This window comes from Accipiter gentilis, chromosome Z, assembly GCF_929443795.1.
Source record: "Accipiter gentilis chromosome Z, bAccGen1.1, whole genome shotgun sequence".
NCBI classification, from domain to species: domain Eukaryota; kingdom Metazoa; phylum Chordata; class Aves; order Accipitriformes; family Accipitridae; genus Astur; species Astur gentilis.
This window is the reverse complement of record NC_064919.1, coordinates 70856849-70869903: the sequence shown is the minus strand read 5'-3', so window position 1 is coordinate 70869903 and position 13055 is coordinate 70856849. Positions and strand designations below refer to the sequence as shown.

Here is a 13055-nt window from a genome sequence, read left to right as displayed (position 1 = left end):
GATACTTCAAACAACCTTTATGTGACTAGGCAAAATGAGGCACAGGTATTTTGCATATTAGGCTGTTAACACCCAGCTCTGAATGCAGCCATTACTCTGCACAGCAGATCTAGCTTGAGTTTTAGTGTCAGGCACAGGAAAAAGCATGGTACAAGTCTTAATTTTGGGAAAGGTTGGCTCAAACCCCCACAAGCCTTGTGGGACAGTTCAGAGCAGCGCTTGGTGTGATTCATGAAAGCCGTGACATCAGACTCCATGGGATTGCTTGTATAAAATTTGGGTCCGAATCCTTTTGGTATTTTTCTTTTCATTAGCAATCTCAAGAGAAAAAAAAAAAACAAACACACCAGGAAGGTGATAGCGCTCAGCTTCCCTGACCATTTGGGGAATGGTTCCTTATGGTACAGGGGTGGGACAGGCAACATGGGAAGGGGCTGGCAGAGCACAACTGGACTTCACCATGCAAGGTGTTTTTCTTTCATAGATAACACTTATGTTTCCAGTTCTGATAACGATGAAGATGTGTTAGTTACAACAGAGCCAATTCCAGTAATTTTCCACCAAATCGCTACAGGTAATCTTATGTCCCAAGTGTTTTATCAAGTTCATATTTTGTGACGAAAGACAAGATGTTGCCTGCACTTAGAGGGAGATATATTAATGTGTGCAGCTATTCCATTTGCTATTTTCTCACAGTCTTGCTATAGTAAATTGTCCTACATTTCAGTATAGAAGAAATTATATTTCTTTTGGGGATCACCACGATTGTGTTGGCAGAATGTATTTTATTCTTTTAATGTCTTGCAGTCTGTCCTAAAGCAGTTCTTGAATACAGTTAGAGGTGCTTAATACTTCCCAATTATAAGTTTTCATGCTCACTTGCTTAAAACTTCACTAAATCTTCGCCATTGGGGATGAAAGAGTCTATAAGTACCATTGCCGCTGGTGAATTATATCAGGAAATTTCTAACAAAATGGTTCAGTTGTTTCACTAAATTAGACTATAGAAAAAAAATACGTTTTTTTCCCAGTGATTTTGGGGACCTTTAATTTGAAATTCTTTCCATACTTTCAAAAATTATTCGATACATGGAACGGTATGCTTTTTAGCCATATAGACCCATTTATACAATATATAATCAAGATTTGTGCATACTCCATAGAGACATTTTAGATTTTAGCAGACAAATTCCCTGATGATTTCAGGCTGCAGGAGAAACTGCACAGAGCACTCTTAATTCTGGCAGTTCTTCAGATAGGAACACTTGACTTTGCAGTCTTTTTATTATTACAATGCTTTAGGGCTTTTTTTGTGTAACACATAATTACTTTGAATTCCACTGGAAAACCAATATGATCTTCAGTCTCTGATCTCATTTCTACTGATGTAAATCAAGAAAAATTTTACTGAAGTTGGTGCAGTGGCACCTAAACAAAAACTGGCCATTATAGTCAGAAGTTTTAAGATAAATGTTACTTGCAAATATTTATGTAATTTAAAAAGAAATGAAACGTGTCATTTAGAGTAGAATAAAAATCAATTTTTTTTATATAGAAGATGATCTGATTTAATTTTGCTAAGGAGTTTTGATTTTTCATTCTTTTACAAAGTATACAAAATCAATGAATGACACTAGATTGTAAATCGCAGATTGGGAAAAACTCCTAGATGGACCAGCTGAGTTTCATTTCACAGTTGAAAATACGAGTCTTCTACGACGTACGGACTTCTGAATTTTACACTGTTGTATTGTAAACTCTTTGATGCTTTTCATATCTGTAACTTTTTGTTCCTTGTTCGCTCTACTACTGCAACTAAGTATTTCAAGTCCGCCTATGCAAAATTACTTCACATTTTTCACAGTTGTTCCCTATTTTCCCTTTTCTTTTAAGAATTAAGAAAAACCAGCGATGTCAACTATTGCTTATCCATAAAATCAAAATTACAGAGGGAGAATGGAGAGGTATGTATTTCTTGTATGCCTATTTTAACAGAGGTTATTGTAAGAAACAATAGAAAATAGTAAAATATGAATATTTACCATAGGTTTCCTATCAAATGTGTGCTTAGGCGAACTGTACACGTTTACACATTTTAGAAGATGAGCATAGTTCTCTGGGTTTCATATGTGGATTAACCAGCGAACCACTTAGTTGGGATAGGGGTGCTCCTATCCTAGGAAATACGGTTTTGACGTTTATTTCATTTTTTGTTCCAACAGTGGTGTAGACCCTGTCTTCCCTAAAAATACAGCTCTCCTGGAGAAGTAGATCATGACGCCGTTACCTTTTAACCTACTCTTGCACATAGGACCACATCCCATTTATTAACTCACTGCTTCTTCGTGCAGCCTACAGCAGCCCCACTGGAGGCTCTAGACCTCTACATGACTGTGGAGTGTTAAGGCCTTCTAGTCACAGCTGTATTTGTGCTGTACCTCTGGCATGGGTCCCTGACCAGTCTCACTGAGACGTTAAGAAAGAAGAGGCACTAACGTGAAGGCTACAGGGCTTGACAGTGTTATGGGCTCAAAGAAAGTACCACGTAGGCTCCTACCCCTAGCAAGAAATCGAGCATTGTATCAAGAATTCAGGTGCTTCACTTAAAGACTTCCTTTGGTAAGGGTGATTGCTGAGGTTCTTGACAACTGCTTTTTGGGCTCTGATCTGTATTTGATCCTGGAAAGGTGATGTAAGCATGCCCAGATATGCTAATGCATATGGTTGGGTTTTTAGTAGTTTCGATGTAAAATGCCACATTGGAAATACTTTGCTTCTACTGCCTCATCATTGTATTCGGTGCTCGGTAAACGTGCAGGAAGAATTTACCCATTTAATTAAAAGCCTGAGATATAGTCAGCTTCTATGGGACAGAGTCTGAGTTTTTATTTTGTTTTTAGATGAATGAGGTACTTAAATATGAGAGTACCTTTAAAAAAAAGTCTCTAACACTGACCATTTACGTTGGCTAGACAGTTAGAGGTTTGGTTAGGACAGGATGAGTTTGTTACTATTCTGATGTGAGAGTTTCATTTCTCTTTGGTTCATGTTGAATTTATGTTCAGTTGAGTTCTGTTTTAACAGACTTCCCCTTGAACTAAGGTTATTATAAACCAAAGAAGACCAAAGTCCCTTTGTTTCTTTTCAGTGAAATAGAAACAGAAATTATTTTTATGCCTTGTTGTAGAACATTGCCATGAAACTGGCTGAAATACGGGTTTTGTTCTATGTATGCAGTGAATAGAACAGGACTTAACAGGCGAAGGTGGGGAAATGGGGTTAGAATGTCTGACCATAGAAACTGGTGATAGGGGTATATTTGACATTTATGAATATGTGGGATTTAGGGGTAACTTCTATTCTTTGATTCATACATCTGATTTCTATTCCATTATGGCAGTTCTGAGCGAGACATACGTACAAAATAAGCACTAAGTGCATCATGTTCAGGTTAAAGTGAAGAATTATGATTTTAACAGGTGTTGTTTAGGGGATCCTTTTCAGCATGGGGCCTAGAAATAACACGTGGATTGTGGGAAACAAGAATTAGTATCTTCAAGCAATTACGTAATTATAAGTAAAGGCTCCATTGGTGGGAAGCAGAATATAACACTTCAACTCACGCTGAGTTGCAGTCTGTACCAGGATGTTCTAGTTACTTGAGTGCAATTATTCACAGAGCAGCCTATTTAGAGCAGGTTTTACTTGGGTAAGCATATTACTTTCTAGTCCTTAATTTTCAAAGTCTTAGAACAGAGCTAGTCAGAAAACTAAGTCTGAACTTTTCTGGCAACAGGCTGGAACTTCTGTTAAAAATAATAATTAAGCAGCAATGTGTCAGTTTTTCACAGAAAGGAACTTAAGAGATCCCATGCTTGATCTTGAATTATTTCCTTAAACTATTAGAATTGATTTACCAGAATAAAGTAAATTAGAAGTTTATTAGGTCACTGAAACACCAAATGAATTAAGTCCAGAACCTGTCTTGGTGGGTGAATGATGCTTTGTTTAGCAAAAACACAGAGTGAAGTATCCGCATATAGCGTAATGAACTCCTCAGTTCCCTAAAATACCACACTGGGTCTGTAGCCAGAGAAAGTACTATTTCTCCAATATATTCAGGGTGGTTTTATGTACTCAATTAGTAGATGCTTGTCTTGTCTGATATTTCACTATTCTTAAAACAGGCCCTTAGTACTTTTTTTGAAAAACGATACCAAAAAATCTCTTAATAAAGGGTGCTATGAGCTTATTCGTAAAAACATAATTCCTGTAGTTGTAATTAGAACTATAAATGTGAGATAAGCATATCACTTGTATCATTGTTAACTTTCCTTTTCCAATAAGGAGTCACGGCACAACAGCACAGTTGAAGAAGACTCTGAAGGAGATAATGATTCTGAGGAATTCTATTATGGGGGACAGGTAATGAAAGAAATTTTTGCACAAATTTCAAGAAATTAATATTTGAAAGTGTCTGTTGTTCATTCCATTAAATTTATGGTGATAATTAATTCCTTATGTTTATTCAACATCAAATAGAATGCCATATGTATATATACATAGTATTTTATAGCAGAAATGTTGACTATGTTATACTGCATAATTATATCAAATTTGAAATAAGATTAGTTTATTTGCATTTGCAAAGCTGTAAGAATAGAAAAAGCAAGTACTCTTCAGAACATTTGAAAATAGAAGCCAGTTGCTTACTTCCAGGAAATAGATATTCACTTTTTAAAGCTTATCCCATTATTGATACAAATAGGAAGTCGGGCTGGATCCAAATCTGTTACCTTCTGGAGGACTGCCATTTTGTAAAGTTAAGAGCACCGCAATTTAATGGTAAAAGTGGTTATTACAAAATAATTTTGATCTAGGCAACAGTCCACTCTTTTTCTGAGCTCCACAGTTAAATTCACCTTGAAAAATGCTACATATTTTTAGATGAACGTACTGCTCTGTGTCTCCTTCCTGTTCCTTCAGCAGTTACTTATTATTACATTCTCTTATGTATTGAGAAATAAAATCTCTTCATCTCTTTTCCTTTTGCAATGTCAATAGAGCACTTCACGCTGCTAGTCTCTTTTTTCAGATTTTTCTTATCTTTTTAGTCTAACTATTGCCCCAAAGGAATCGTTCCTCACTTATGTTATTAGAACTGTTTATTTTGATGAACATTTTAACGAATTATGGTTGCTGTTTATGAAAGTTGTCCCTGCCTCAGCCTTGAAGCTGAAGCCATCCATGCCCTGGGTGCAGAGCCAAGGCTGCAGGAGCACGCCAGCAGTGCCAGCCAGTTGGGTTGGTGCAGAAAGCGTGGGATGCTGATAAGCAGGACATCGCCAAGCCTCTTATCTTGCAGAGCCAACAGCGCGGTGGGGTTTGAACGTGAAATACATGTTGAGGTGCTTTACTCCAAAAAAAAAAAAGCACACCCCTAAAAAGCTATTAAAAGTGATACTGAAACTGGAACTGAAAGAATGTATTTTCAGTGTCAGAAATAACTGACGTGGGCTATTTACTCTTGTTCACTTTAGAAATGACTGCAGAATTGCCTCCCTTTAGCTGCCCGTGCCTACAGCCCCACGGAGTGCTGGGGAAGACAGTGGACACATACTTCAGTGCAAAGCATGATGTCTTATTTTAATCTGCCTGAGAGGAAAAATCTTCTGATTTTGCCCTGTAGTGATGAGTTGTGTGTACTGGCTCCATTTTTCAACTCTGCAGAAAGGGCAGTAACCTCAAGGTGAAGGAGAAGGCAGCTAACAGCTGGGAGTGCTCATTTCTTGAACCAGTGCTAATACGTTTGGAAAAGGATGCCTGCTAGTGCCCAAATGAATGAATAAATATTAACGCTGCCTATGAGATATGAACACAGAGAACAGTATATCATTTTGCAAGGTGTAAAAGAGCTGTGTAACAGGCAGTACTGGTTAGAATTTAGTTCCCTTATATTTGAAGTGGAAACTACATTACATTGCGTTGTCATTTTTTTTTAAGGTAATACATTTAATTGAAGGAATTATAACTGGCCAAAAACCACACCAACCCACCAATTAGATCAGTGTCGTGGTTTAACCCCAGCCATCAACTAAGCCCCACGCAGCCGCTCGCTCACTCCCCCCCCAGTGGGATGGGGGAGAGAATCGGAAGGGTAAAACTGAGAAAACTCGTGGGCTGAGATAAAGACAGTTTAACAGGTAAAGCAAAAGCCACGCACGCAAGCAAAGCAAACCAAGGAATTCACTCACCACTTCCCATGGGCAGGCAGGTGTTCAGCCATTTCCAGGACAGCAGGGCTCCATCACCTCTAACAGTTACTCGGGAAGACAAACACCATCACTCTGGATGTCCCCCCTTCCTTCTTCTTCCCCCAGCTTTATATGCCGAGCATGATGTCCTATGGTCTGGAATATCCTTTGGGTCGGTTGGGGTCAGCTGTCCCAGCTGTGTCCCCTCCCAACTCCTTGTGCCCCCCCCAGCCTTCTAACTGGTGGGGTGAGGAAGAGAAAAGGCCTTGATGCTGGGTAATCACTGCTCAGCAATAACAAAAATATCTCTGTATTATCAATACTGTTCTTTCTGAGCACAGATCCAAAACATAGCCCTATATACTTCCTAGCTACTATGAAGAAAATTAACTCTATCCCAGCCAAAACCAGCATAATCAGCAATAAAAATAAAATAGCAGATGATTGTGATTGTCTTCAGTATAGAATATTCAAAAAGCAAAATGAAGACATCATAGAAAGTATATTTAACAAGGGAGACAAAAGGAAATTTTTAATTTAGAATTTCATGGTCAAAAAGACAAAATGCTAAAGAGGACCTGTAGAATTAAAGAAAATATTGAGGACTCAGAAAATAAATAGGAAATCAGGTAATAAGCAAAGTTCCTTGAGAGATAAAAAGAGCAGTCCTTTTTCCAATAAAGTGATTGTAAGAGTTACTAAGTGAGAACCAGGTGTATTGGGAACACAAAATAGTTGACTGTATATGTGGGGAACTGGCAAGGCAAACTAGTCATCATTTGGGATGAGTGTTTGCTGTGCCCACAGAGAAAGGGGACAAAAACATTGAGTTTAGCAACTAGAAGGAATAGATGCCAGTGTAATTGTTTGCAGTACAGTTGGGGAAGATGGAGGTCAGGGATAATTCTTAACATTGCTAAGTGGTTACAGCTGGAAAGACAAGAGAGCAGCTGATGATGAAACAAGGACCGTGGAAGTTGGGAAATGGCATTTGATGGGCAGTGAAAACAAGCTACGACCTTTTGGTCATAAATTAAATGTTTGTATCAGCTTCCTAGGCACCTGCTTGTAATCCTCCCTAAGGATTTAATGGATAAATACTTTAAAGTAGCTAAGTGATTCAATAGCCCAAGTCCTATTGATTTTCAATGGGATTTAGGTTTGTAAATCACTTAATCTCCTTTAAAAATGCAACCTTTTGTCATTATGTGGGACAAAATAATCTGAATCAGGTCTCTGATTAAAAACTGAGACTTTCTAAACACAGACCTTTCAGACACAGCAAAGTTATCAGATTTTCAGCTTTTATATTCACTTCCTCTGAGACTCACTGTTAATTCTTGCTTTGAATCTCTATCTTCTACATTTCCAAACAAGAATAGGAGATTGAAACAGTAATACTCCTGCCTTTGGCACTCTCTCTCCTTCTCTCGTGCTTCACTTACAGGACATACTTGCAAATGCAGATACACAAAACTCTGGCAGTCTCCTCTGCGTACATCAGCATGTCTGTGGCACTAATTCAGGGGTGGAAAATACCATACTGTGGTCTTAAAATTTGCCAGAACACTGCTTTGTTTCTCTTTTGAGTTCATAACCTCTTACAATCAGAAAAGAGATTGGAGAAAGCATTATGTTGATCAGTTCACTGTTCTGCATAGTGTTCCTTTTGGATTTTATTATTATTGATACATAAGACTGATTAAAAAAACGTGGTTTAGGACCAAGAAAGGTGACAAGTGCACGACAGCTGCGATTTGTGAAATAATTGCTGTGCTGTCTTTGGAAGCAGGACAGCAATTATTTATGCATCTTTAAAGAATTCATCTTTGAGTAATGAGCATGTAAAAAGGATTGGTTTGCTCCTACCTAAATTGAAAAAAAAATTAGGATAAACGTTTTCTTCCTGTGGTTTTCTACTTGGAAAATTGTTCTGACATGCCTGCCCAAACAGGGTGGGGTACTTGGTTTATACCCTTCTGGTCATGAATATGATTGATACCTCTGATAAACACATTTCTGTGCTATGCTGATGAATTCTGTGCCTTATGTTTGAAGAATTCTAAGTCTAACCAAATTATTCTTTGCTAATTTTCACATGTAGAAAGTGATCAGCTGATTATTATTTTTATTCTATTGAAATTTATTTAATTAGATTGAAAAGTGCTTCTCTAGATATCAGAGCTGAAAGTGTCACAGCACTGGTCTCGTACAGGTTTGGATGTACAAATGGAAGAAACAGTGCTGCAGTTAGATACTGTTCTGCAATAGCAAGAATTCTCTGCAGAAATTCCTGTATAAGGATATATATATATATATCTATGTCTACAGGGGTAAATTACACTCGTCTGCTTTGGTCATTGAGTTTGTTGAAGGTACAAGCCAAATCCTACTCTCATTTCTGAATCTGTCCAAATCTAGGGAGTTCCTCAACTTTTGTGGAATTACTGTCATTCCAGTTGTTGTAAAGAAGTGGAATTAGGTTCATACAATCAGGAACATATTGCTTAACAAGAAAGTAGTAATAGTCTGTGAATAGATTGTTACAAGGCTAGAGAGGTATTTTGGTCCTTGTAGAAGATAGGAAGATATTATTTTGACTTCATACAGTCCAACCAAACCAGCTCTCAAGTTTTACTTTATAGTGTAAGCACTAACATAATAACGTTTTCCACTTTTCATTTAGAGTTTTAAAAAAACAGTGGTGATGTCTAAATAGCTGTTTCTTTGCACCTACTCTGGTAAAATACTTAAAATGAGAAAGTGTTCTTTTATTTTATTTTCATCTGATATCATTGCACTGGTAGATAGAATACAGCCAATGGGTAGACTGAAAATGTAATTTAGATGCTGAGACACTTGGTACGTAGAGTAGTTTCATGCTTCTGTTGTTGAGCCCAAGCCATTCTGTGTCTAATACATATTGAGAGTATAACAACAAGCAAACCTTTGTCCTGTAGTGATTGGACAGGGATGATATGATTGGGGAGGTCTGGTTCTTCTCCTACTTAACAGTTTTAAAATGCACAAGTGTCCCAAAACAAACCCCAGGACAAGACAGGATGGAGGGATGAGTCCTTTGCAGCTTCTTGTCCCACGAACAGGAGTGGAACCCTCAAAAAATTCTGATGCAGAAGTACTTGCTTTGCAAATCTCATTGCCTGTGAGGTAGGCCAGCTCAGTGCTTCAGCTTATCAATACAGTGTCCTTTCTAAGCGTTGCATTAAGGAATCTTTATGCAGCATATTTTGGAGGGGGAACTTTGACGAGCCTAGATCAGGTGCCAGTAATGAAATAAACAAGAACTCCTATGATATTTTTTTTCCCCGGTAGGTTAGCTATGATGGAGAACTTCACAAGCACCCACAGCTGGAGGCTGATTTGACAGCAGTGAGAGAGATCTATGGACCTAATGCAGTATCTCTCAGGTATGTCATTGACCTTTCTGTATTGCTGAACCTTTAACCTTTTGGAGATTGAATTCCTTGTGGACCTTCCCTGACTGCCAAAGCAGAAGTCTTTTCTGGTGATTGCTGCATATTGTGTGGCAAAAGGAAGGAGAGCTGCTGGCTAGCTATAATGTTCATTTTGTTTTTTCTTTTTTTTTTTTTTTTTTTTTTTTTTGTGGTTGAGTACCGATACAACTGGCTGTGCTGAGAATAAGCCTTGGAAGCCTCTTTTAAAACATCATTGTCTTTTGCAGTCCAGTTGGTATTTGATCAGACTGTTGTGTTTTGTCAAAAATTACTATTCAGCATTACTCTAAACCCTTGTTAAACTCCTTTTGTGTTATATTCTGTCTTTTGCCCTAGAGGTGAACAATAGGAATGATAGGAGATTTAGTAAATGTTTTCCCTAGGGAAAAATTGAAGGAATTGGATTTGTCTACTCTGGAAAACAGAAAAGGAGAAGACATAAGAACAGTTCTTCTTCAAAAGAGCTGTTTGTAGGTGGAGGAGTGATTAAATGTTCTTTATTGTCATCATGAGAGAGACAATAAGAAACTAGCTGTGTTAGCAACAAACAAGAATTTGATTAGATTTTAGGAGAGCTTTCTAATTGTGGGAATCTAAAGTATCCTCCACAGGGAAGTGATGGAACCTCAGTCAGAGGTGGATTGCAAAGTGTGATTACACAAAAATTCTGTTGGGCATATATGAGTATGTATGATTCTGTCACAGGGCATAGCTGTATGATATTTTTAATACGCTTCAGGTCTTTTATAACTTCATTTTCCATCTATGTAATCTTAATAGTTTCATAAAAATAACAGGTAGGCAAGACAAAACAGACCTGTCAGATGTATTACAAAGAAAATATCAAAGTTGTCATACAAATAAAGTAATAAAATACAGAGAAGATAATAACCTTAGGCATACATATATTGCAAGTAACAATTCCCATTAACCTCTAAACAATAAGCTCTGTTATTTTTGTCTAAGAAGAGAGAGCACATCTATAACTATGGTGTACTATACCTTTTCAAATTAAGTGAAAATTTCATTACTTTTCGAGGACCTGGGGAATTTAAATCCAAATAGTTGCAGACGGGTTTAGGAAGTGAATGAGATAAATGTTTAGTTGCCAAATGGATAACTATGAAATTGAGAATATCTTGATAATAGGCTCCCTCAAGCTCCTAAAATTGAAACATTATATGTAACCTTTCAAAAACTTTAATGCATCTAATTTATTGAATCAACTGTTTCATTGGAAGCATTTTGATCTCCTTAGGTTCACTCTAGTACAAATTGGCATCTGTGGCTGCTTTTGGCAAGTGGAAAACTTTAGCGCTTCTTCCACTCTGTTGCAGTTGAAAATACTTACAAATTCTTGGAAATGAGAAACAGCATTAAGCATTCAGTTTCATCCCTCTCCTGCAGCTCCACTTCTCTGTGGAGAGAGGAGTCTGTCTGACAGTGACAACCACTAAGATGCATTATTTCCTAGACAGTTGACCCTCCTTTAGTAGTCTCTTGCTGTCACAGAGTCAACTGTACACATAAAAGTGAAATTCCTATACCTGCATGCTTTTCACCACTGCCCTTTGAAATCTGGCCACCAAAGCTGTGAGAAAGCCCTTTGGACCAACTGATCCAAGCTCTTTGGTATCTATTTACATTGCTTATGCATTGGTGGACAGAGGACCTTTGGGAGCTTCAAAATTAAGATGTGTTCCTGGAGCCGTTGTAGGCAGCAGACCTAAGCTTCAGGTGCTGGAGAAAACATTTCTTCACGCTTTTCAGCTTGGGGAAGTAAAACTAGAGTCAGCATCATGTGTCTAAAATCCATTTTCTAGGATGGCAAAGGGATTTCAGTGAGTATAGAAATTCCACACTTATAACTTATTTTTGTCTTGTCCTTTCTTCCACTAATATTTCTGTGTTACTCAGTTCAACTGTGTTTCTGTTTAATTTATAAAATTATGCTTGTTCACAGCCTTTTCAATCTCAGTCAAGTGAGTAACACCAGCTTGGGTTCATAAATATTACTTAAGAGTTCATAACAATCTGTTCTTTGGATCTTGTGGAAAATTCACAAAAAAACTGAGGCCGCTGTTGTGTAGGATAGTGGCTAAGCCATTCAGTAGGTAGAGAATTTCACTGTTTCAAAGCCAGGTCTTCAGTGAGCTGTAGGAGGTCTGCAAGTGCCTGTACAGCTGTGGGCGAGCAGAATCTGGAGCAGCTCTCAGGGTGGCTGTGGGAAGCCTCCAGGTAACACAGCCCTGGCCAGCTGTTTACCTGCCCTGTGTGTGCCACACCTGGACACATCTATCTAGAGTCAGTCTTTGGGTTTGCCCTCAGCAGAGAGAACCATTGAGATGCCGAGATTTGCCCTCAGCAGAGAGAACCATTGAGATGCCGAGATTTGGTGGAAGGAATTCCCTCCACCAGTCTTCACAAGAGGTCAGGGCATTTTCAGTGTGAGCTAGGTCCTACCATGGGCTGAGAGGCCACGTTGGTAGGAGATAATTTTATTCACAAAAATATTTTTGTATTTCAAAATTACCGTATCAGCTTATTTATGCACAGCTGTTACTGTGCAATGTCTTAGTCTAGTTTAATAGAAAAGCGTGGAAGTCACTCTGAGAGCAAGCACATAAATGCAGTGTAAAGAAAAAAACTGGTGACTAGAAGCTAGCCTGTGAAAAATTGGGAGTGATTGCACTTTTACAGTATTGTCCACTTAAGTAATTTAAATGAAAAGGAAAGCAGTTTTTTATTTAGGTGTATGAATGAGTATTTTCTAGTCCTATTTTTTAGAAGTCTTCAAGTACATTGGGAGAGGGCAATCAGAATGAGTCAGAAAATAAGAGGCAGAAAAGCCATGCTTTAAATGTAAGATTTCAGATGGCAATGAAACACCTACGAGCATAAGTTAAATCTGAACCTTGGGGGATTCCAGAAATACTATACATAACAGATGAAATAACCTAACTATTGCCTTAAGCACCTTACAGGGCAATCTTTATGTTTTGACAAACAAATGTTTGAATGTATGAAGCAATCCCACAGGTATAATATGCCACCCTCTAGGCTATGTTGTATTTGTCTTCAACGACTTATCTCAAGCCTCTCCTTAGGTTATTGGCAGTTAACCTCAAATACTTTTGAAAATTAACTAGGGTTTTCTTTTGTTATAAATAGGATGAGCATGTGACCTTGAATTTGTTTTCTTGAATTATTTGTGCAATATGCAAGACAAAAATACATAGTAGCATTGGAGAGAGAATTTAGGGGAATTAGTAGAAAAAAAGATTTAGCCTGTTTAAGCAAGGTCCACTGAAAGAAAGTTTCAGCG

The 13055-nt window shown here is 37.9% G+C and overlaps 1 protein-coding gene across 2 annotated transcripts in view; it reads left to right on the top strand.

The window, feature by feature from the left end:
* PARP8 (poly(ADP-ribose) polymerase family member 8) overlaps positions 1-13055 on the top strand; it is a 118328-nt gene that overhangs the window by 57369 nt on the left and 47904 nt on the right. The window contains exons 4-7 of one of the 2 annotated variants that reach the window (XM_049794337.1): positions 485-574; positions 1894-1964; positions 4348-4425; positions 9588-9682. In XM_049794337.1, the coding sequence (XP_049650294.1) occupies positions 485-574; positions 1894-1964; positions 4348-4425; positions 9588-9682 (334 nt within the window). The remainder of the gene's footprint in view (positions 1-484; positions 575-1893; positions 1965-4347; positions 4426-9587; positions 9683-13055) is intronic. The other variant, XM_049794338.1, reaches the window with a different exon arrangement.